Source organism: Pelophylax lessonae (assembly GCF_965119305.1).
Source record: "Pelophylax lessonae genome assembly, chromosome: 9".
Classification (NCBI taxonomy): domain Eukaryota; kingdom Metazoa; phylum Chordata; class Amphibia; order Anura; family Ranidae; genus Pelophylax; species Pelophylax lessonae.
In genome coordinates, this window is record NC_138776.1 from 165,236,092 (window position 1) to 165,245,068 (window position 8,977).

Sequence of the window (8,977 nt, forward strand, 5' to 3'; positions counted from 1 at the left end):
GGCATGGTGAGTTTTTTGAAGTTGTAATTTTTTCCCACAATTCTTGGGAAAATGAAGAAAAAAATTTTTTTTTCTTTTTTTTCCCACAAAGTTGTCAATTTATAAGCTATTTCTAACACATAGCATGTACACAGCAAAAATTACACCCAAAAATACATTCTGCTACTCCTTCCGAGTATGGCGATACCACATGTGTGAGACTTTTACACAGCCTGGCCACAAAAAGAGACTCCACGTCCAAGAAGCACATTCAGGCGTTCTAGGAGCATAAATACACATAAAACTTTCTTACTACCTATCACACTTTTCAAGGCCCTAGAGCACCAATACAATGGAAAAGTCCACAAAATGACCCCATTTTGGAAAGCAAACACTCCAACGTATATTCTATGAGGCATTATGGGTCGTTTGAACATATCATTTTTTTCCACAGGTTTTTGGAAAATGTGGGAAAAAAATGAAAACTTTTTTTTTTTACAAAAAGTTGTCAATTTATAGGATATTCCTAACACATAGCATGTACACAGCAAAAATGACACCCCAAAATACATTCTGCCACTCCTCCTGAGTATGGCAATACCACATGTGTGAGACTTTTTCACAGCCTAGCCATATAGAGGGGCCTAACATCCAAGGAGCATCATCATGCATCCTAGCCACTTGCCTAGGCCTATTTTTGACATTTGGTGTTTACAAGCTAAAATCAGTTGTTTTGCTAGAAAACTGCTTAGAACCCCCAAACATTATATATTTTTTTTTAGCAGAGACCCTAGAGAATAAAATGGAGATTATTGCGATATTTTTTATCACACCGTATTTGCGTAGCGGTCTTCCAAACGCAATTTTTTTGGAAAAAATTCACTTTTTTTAATTAAAAAATAAGAAACCAGTAAAGTTAGCCCAATTTTTTTCCATAATGTGAAAGATAATGTTACGCCGAGTAAATAGATACCCAACATGCCATGTTTCAAAATTGCGCACGCTCACGGAATGGTGACAAACTTTGGTACTTAAAAATCCCCATAGGCGACAATTTAAAAATTTCTACAGGTTGCCATCTTTGAGTTACAGAGAAGGTCTAGGGCTCAAATTATTCCCCTTGCTCTAAAGATCGCGGCGATACCTCACATGTGTGGTTTGAACACCGTTCACATATGTGGGCGGGGTTTCTGTATGCATTTGCTTCTGCGCGCGAGCTAACGGGGACAGGGCGCTTTAATTTTTTTTTTTTTTTTTTTTTACTATTTATTTTATTTATTATTTTTTATTTTTACACCGTTTAAAAAAAAAAAATTGATAATTTTTATTTCTATTAAAAGAAATGTAAATATTCCTCGTAATAGAAATAGGCACGACAGGACCTCTTTTTTGTGAGATCTGGGGTCAAAAAGTCCTCAGATCTCACAAGTACACTAAAAGATAGAAAAAAAAAAAAAAATAATTATAATATAAAATGAAAAAAAAAAAAAAAGGACCTTTAAACCGGTTGCTAGGCAACAACATTTTCCGTAGCTCCGGTCCTCCAAGACCATAGAGTCAAGTGAGGGCAAGCTTGCCCTCACTCGACATCCTGTCTGTGAGGATTCGGGACCGGATCGTTTTCCCCGCTGCCGGCGGGTCCGGTAAGCGGGGAAAAGGACCGGAACGCGTCGGGAGGGGGGGGGCGCCTCTTCCGCCATCCCGGAAGGGTGATCCCACAGCGAATCCGCCGCTGGGACCACCCTTATCGGAAAGCCAACCGTCCACCATTTAAAAAATACCAGGGTTATGGCAGCTATCTGCTGCCATAACACCGGTATTTAGGTTTAAACGGAGGACGTATATAAACCTTTTTGGACTTGGACATGGTGGCTGTATGAAGGGTGACAGGTACTCGGGTACTTTGTTGGGCAGATGACAGGTACTCTGGTACTGATGAGCAGGTGGCAGGTACTCGAGTACTCCGATAGGCAGGTGACAGGTACTCGGATACTCTGATAGGCAGGTGACAGGCAGGTGATAGGTACTGATGAGTAGTACTGATACTGATAGGTGATACTGTACTGATGGGTACTGATGATCAGTACTGATACGTGATAGGTACTGATGAGTACTGATAAGTAGTGATGGGTACTGATGAGCAGGTGGCAAGTACTCGGGTACTTCAGGCGTCAGGTACTCTGATGAGCAGGTGGAAGGTACCCGGGTACTCTGATGGGTAGGTGACAGGTACTCAGGTACTCTGATGACGGGTACTCCGTTGACAGGTACTCAAAGTACCCGAGTACCTGTCATCAGAGTACCCGAGTACCTGTCATCAGAGTACCCGAGTACCTGTCATCAGAGTACCCGAGTACCTGTCATCAGAGTACCCGAGTACCTGTCATCAGAGTACCCGAGTACCCGTCATCAGAGTACCCGAGTACCCGTCATCAGAGTACCCGAGTACCCGTCATCAGAGTACCCGAGTACCTGTCATCAGAGTACCTGTCATCAGAGTACCCGAGTACCTGTCATCAGAGTACCCGAATACCTGTCACCAGCCCATCAGAGTACCCAAGTACCTGTCATCTGAGTACCTGATGGGCTGGTGACAGGTACTCGGGTACTTTGATGGGCTAGTGACAGGTGCTCTTTATTGGGGGGGGGGGGGCAATCAGTGTGTTTAGGGTGCACTGTAGTTGGTAACTAGCTGTTACCACACTCTCTTCCTCACACAGGATCAGTGTGTGAGGAGGAGAACACGGTGACAGCTAGTTACCTGTTCTCTGTTGACATTTGTGACCGGCTGTGATTGGACACAGCCGGTCACGTGGTAAAGAGCCAATTTCATTGGCTCTTTACCTAGATCGGGGATCGACTCTGTCCGAGGGACGACCCTCGTCCCCGATCGCTGCTCTGCGCGCCCCCGGGGGCGCGCATTGCAGAGAGAACGAGCGGCTCGTGCTGGAGCCGCTCATGTGATCGGCTGTGATTGACACAGCCGATCACGTGGTAAACAGCCAATTTCTATTGGCTGTTTACCTTGATCAGGGATGGGCTATGTCCGAGGGACGAGCCTCATCCCTGATCGCGCCGCTGCGCGCCGCCGGGGAGCGCAGTAGCAGCTAGAACGGGCCGACGTCATATGACGGTGGCCCGGATCTAGACAACCACTTTGCCGACGTCATTTTACATGACTCGGTATGGAAGTGGTTAAGACCCTCCCACTGTTAGTGAAATTTGACCGCATCCATTATTTAATGTGATTCGGAGAGTTTGTGTGTGTGGGGATGGAGGGGGTTTTTGGGGGCCTTGATTGAGTTCCTGTACCTATTTTCTGAGAAAAAAAACCATGATTATAATAAACAGTAATATGGAAATCTAATAGATATATTTCCATTAAATTATTATTTATTTAGATTAAGTTTTCAAACTGTAATAAAGAAAAGTTCCCCTAAATGTACAAAATTGTAAAATTGTAATTATTTTATTTATTTTTATAAGATTTACAAATTAATGTACTCTGTCTTGTAACTTTTTAACAAAACATATACTGTGTATAAAGGTAAAAACAGTATATACAAACTATATAATATATAAGTAGGAATCATCTTATTTCACTTTTATATTTTACTGTATTTATTGCAATATGTTTTTATTTAAAATTTTAATACATTTCTCAAATTTGGATAATTTGTTTTGTTTTAATTTGTTTCGGGTTTGTTGAAATTCTGTCAAAATTTTGATTCGTAACAAAACAAATCACACATGTCTAATCTCCACTTGCTCCTGGGTTCCATGTTGAGTGGCTGGCATGATGCATTGTGAACACAGGAGGTTGGTTGCTTGGCACAGGTGCCATTCTAAGAACGCTTTGTATTCTCTGAATGAATGCAAAGCGTTGTCTGATTGGATGAGGTGAGGTGGTGATGCCAAGCTTTGTTCAATCAGAGGACACTTTATATTCATTCAGAAAATGCAAAGAATTCTCTGAATGGCGCCTGTGCCAAGCAGCCAACTTCCTGTGCTGAGAATGCAGAAGGGCAGCCAATCAGCATGGGACCTAGACACTAGAGGAGATCACTGGAGTAGCGTTGTCTACTTCAGTGATTTCCAAATCCCAGGGGCCTCAGTCAGATATGGTATACACATAGTTACATTGGTCCAAGCAACAAAATATCCATACCTGGAACTCATCTTTAAACCTTACCATTCCAGACAAGTAGGTAAAAGATTATCAACCTTCATTTTTAAAACATTCCTGTAGAATAAATGTTGTATGCTATTTATGTTGTACTAACTTACCGTTGTCTACACAAATATTTCCTATAAGTAATAAGTTTATGCTTCTCTACAGGGCAAAAGCCAAACTCACTTGTATTATTTTAAGGCCTGTGGAAGGTGACAGGAGGAAAACACATTTCACTTGGCTTCTAAGTTTAGATCTCAAGGTAAGACTGTAAATGTATTCCTAGTCCATTATCTAACTATGCTATAATCATACGAAGGTTGGCCATATTCAACAGAAGGTGGACAAATGAGCAGGAAAAAGCGCACACACACATATATATATATATATATATATATATATATATATATATATACTTTAATGTCAAAAGTATTTGGACGACTGCCTTTAAACGCACATGAACTTTAATGGCACCCTAGTCATAGTCCGTAGGGTACAATATATTGTTGGCCCACCCTTTGCATCTAAACCGGGCTTCAACTCTTCTGGGAAGGCTGTCCACAAGCTTTAGGAGTGTGTCTATGGGAATGTGTGATCATTCTTCCAGAAGCGCATTTGTGAGGTTAGGCATTGATGTTGTACGAGAGGCCTGGCTCAAAGACTCTAATTCACCCCAAATCTGTTCTATCGGGTTGAGGTCAGGACTCTGTGCAGGCCAGTCAAGTTCTTCCACCCCAAACTCGCCCATCCATGTCTTTAAAGACCTTGCTTCATGCACTGGTGCGCAGTCATGTTGAAACAGGAAGGGGCCATGCTCAAACTGTTCTCACAAAGTTGGGAGCATGAAATTGTCCAAAATGTCTTGGTATGCTGATGCCTTAAGAGGTCCCTTAACTGGAACTAAGAGGTCAAGCCCAACCCCTGAAAAACGACCCTGCACCGTAATCCCCCCTCGACCAAATGATTTGAACTAGTGCACAAAGCAAGGTCCATAAAGACATGGATGAGCGAGTTTGGATGTAGAGGAACTTGACTGGCCTATTGTCACATGAAAAGATATAATAAAATATGTACAAAAATGTGAGGGGTGTACTCACCTTTTGTGGAGTACTGTGTGTGTGTATGTGTGTATGTATGTGTGTGTATATATGTGTATATATATATATGTATATGTGTGTGTGTGTATATATATATATATATATATATATATATATATATATATATATATATATATACAGTGTATATATATATATATATATATATATATATATATATATATATATGTATATATACAGTGTATATATATATATATATATATATATATATATATATATATATATGTATATGTATATATATATATATATATATAATATAGAGATAGATAGAGAGAGAGCGAGAGAGAGATTACAACCCTCACTTTTTGTAAATATTTTATTGTATCTTTTCATGTGATAACACTGAAGAAATTAAACTTTGCTAAAATGTAAAGTAGTGAGTGTACAGCTTGTATAGCAGTGTAAATTTTCTGTTCCCTCAAAATAACTCAACATACAGCCATTGGTGTCTAAACCGCTGGCAACAAAATTGAGTACACCCCCAAGTGAAAATGTTCAAATTTGGCCCAATTAGCCATTTTCCCTCCCTGGTGTCATGTGACTCATTACTGTTACAAGGTCTCATGTGTGAATGGGGAGCAGGAGTGGTAAATTTGATGTTATCGCTCTTACTCTCGCATACTGGTCACTGGAAGTTCAACATGGCACCTCATGGCAAAGAACTCTGAGGATCTGAAGAAAAGAATTGCTCTACATAAAGATGACCTAGGCTATAAGAAGATTGCCAAGACCCTGAAACTAAGCTGCAGCACGGTGGCCAAGACCATACAGCAGTTTAAAAGGACAGGTTCCACTCAGAACAGGCCTCGCCATGGTCTACCAAAGAAGTTGAGTGCACATGCTCAGCGTCCTATCCAGAGGTTTCTTCGAAAAATAGATGTATGAGTGCTGCCAGCATTACTGCAGAGGTGGAAAGGGTGGGGGATCAGCCTGTGTGTGCTCAGACCATATGCCACACACTGTATCAAATTGGTCTGCATGGCTGTCTTCCCAGAAGGAAGCCTCTTCTAAAAGATGATGCACAAGAAAGCCTGCAAACAGTTTGATGAAGACAAGCAGACTAAGGATATGGATTACTGGAACCATGTCCTGTGGTCTGATGGGGGCAAGATAAACTTATTTGGTTCAAATGGTGTCAAGTGTGTGTGGTGGCAACCAGGTGAGGAGTACAAAGACAAGTGTTTCTTGCCCACAGTCAAGCATGGTGGTGGGAATGTCATGGTCTGGGGCTGAATGAGTGCGAGCTACAGGTAATTAAGGGAACCATGAATTCCAACTTGTACTGTGACATACTGAAGCAGAGCATGATCCCCTCCCTTTGTACACTGGGCCGCAGGACAGTATTCCAACATGATAATGACCCCAAACACACCTCCAAGACGACCACTGCCTTGCTAAAGAAGCTGAGGGTAAAGGTGATGGACTGGCCAAGCATGTCTCCAGACCTAAACCCTGTTGGGCATCCATGGGGCATCCTCAAACGGAAGGTGGGGGAGCGCAAGATCTCTTACATCCACCAGCTCTGTGATGTCGTCATAGAGGAGTGGAAGAGGACTCCAGTGGCAACCTGTGAAGCTCTGGTGAACTCCATGCCCAAGAGGATTAAGGCAGTGTTGGAAAATAATGGTGGCCACAGAAAATATTGACACTTTGGACCCAGTTTGGAATTTTCACTTAGGGGTGTACTCACTTTTGTTGGCAGCGGTTTAGACATTAATGGCTGTGTGTTGAGTTATTCTGAGGGGACAGCAAATTTACACTGTTATACAAGCTGTACGCTCACTACTTCTACAATGTAGCAAAGTGTAATTTCTATAGTGTTGTCACATGAAAAGATAAAGTAAAATATTTACAAAAATGTGAGGGGTGCACTCACTTTTGTGAGATACTGTGGTGTGTGTGTGTGTGTGTATGTTTGTGTGTGTGTGTGTATATATATATATATATATATATATATATATATATAGTGTATATTTACAGTATATATTTTCTATATAAGATTAACGTAGATGATACTATGATGAATACTTGAGCAAATTAGCAGTGTTCAGGATTTACATGCACTTTAAGGCCTCATTCACACAGGCAACCATGGGGCGGTAAAAACCATAAGAAGGATCTGCATTGTTCCCTCCCCTATCCCCCCCCCCCCAACCAATCAACCACCTAAACTGTGCAATGGTGGCAGGAGGGGAATAGTAGTACATATTGACACGGTCGCTATGCTTTGCTTCGCAGCATGGCAAAAAGTATGCAGTATGTTGCAATTGACAGACAGTACTGCCACCAAACGCCACCCATGCAAATAATAACAAAAAAAGAAAACAAAAGGGTATTCTGGAAGCAGCGGTATCTCATCCTAAATGCCTGCCAGCCACTATACTACCACCCTCTAAAACAAGATCTGCCTCATATCGCTTTATAGGGAGGTGGTAGAGAGTGTTGCACGTGTGAAAGAGGTTTTATTCCCTTTAAGATTTTAAGTGTGCTGTTTTAACTACATAAGTGTGACAAAATGTGCTAATAGTACATTTCTACATACGTAAAAAAGGAATGCAAATGCATGAATGCTCATTCCACTTGTAGACAAAAGTTTTAGCACTGTCCAATATGTTCTTGGTACATATTTACTCAAAAATACTGTCTAAATCAGCTAATAAGGCTTTATTTTTCCATCTCCAACAGGGCTGGATACCTCAATCAATAACCGAGCGGTACTTGTCCCAGTCCCAGGCCGCTTTTATCTCACACCTGAGGAGGCACCTGTCTTCAGTTGAGAAGATCTAAGATGTACCTTATTTTATTATATGTATGATGGTATATGAAGTTTAGCTATTAGAGGTATAATACATATCATAATGTAGCTAGCTTCAGAATGAGTTTTATTGTTGAGAAAATATTGCAGATTAGCAATAAAAGGAAAAAACAATATTCACTTAAATGTACCTTTCATGCTTACAGGCTTACTCAATAAATAAGGGGAATAACCTAGAGCAACCAATTAAATGTCAGATCAAAGAAAAATGAAGTGCAATAGGTTGATGGGGTTCAGATTAGATCATCTCTCTGGTTATTTAAAAACCCACATTGAGGATAATACAAATGACATTCTGTGCACACAGCTGCAGAACAGAGAAACATTTTTATTTTATGTCTTCACAGCTTGTTTTTTACATTTGAACCAAAAATGTAATTAGCTATTTAACACCAAGGGACACACACACACACACACACAAAAATTCAATTTCACATATTGTGGCCTCAGCTGACTAAAATGTGAAGTGTACTACATCCAATACATGTTGGAGATGCCAGCAGGACACTGAATCAATGGTCTTTATACAGTGGGAAAACACCTGTTTCTCCCCCTATTGTAGAAATTGTATTAAAGGCTTTATGAAAGATCAGTGTTTCTCTAAAATTTAAAAAACTAAAGTTATAGTTTTACATAATGCAGCATCATCCACATGCGTAGGACACCCAACATTATAGGTGATTTATTCTTCCAAAGCAAACACACCTTTGCACACTGGTACTGATTAGTAAACCAATGTTTCTTTTCTCCATCACGCTAATGTGACCCCAGTGTTGATGGAGAGGGGAGGTGCCCGACTTCCTCCCTAATCAACCGATGATGACATTGGGTGTTAGGACACTAGCAACTAGAGGGTTGTAATGGTGCACCAGGAAAACCTGTGGCTTTATGTAACTA

At 40.8% G+C, this 8,977-nt stretch overlaps 1 protein-coding gene across 1 annotated transcript in view; it reads left to right on the plus strand.

The window, feature by feature from the left end:
• LOC309564581 (steroidogenic acute regulatory protein, mitochondrial-like) overlaps positions 1-8,052 on the plus strand; it is a gene marked incomplete at its 3' end in the record, with an annotated part of 41,681 nt that extends 33,629 nt beyond the window's left edge. Inside the window, exons 6-7 of the mRNA XM_082269229.1 lie at positions 4,319-4,412; positions 7,951-8,052. Of these exons, the coding sequence (XP_082125355.1) occupies positions 4,319-4,412; positions 7,951-8,052 (196 nt within the window). The remainder of the gene's footprint in view (positions 1-4,318; positions 4,413-7,950) is intronic.
• Positions 8,053-8,977: the final 925 nt, after the last annotated feature.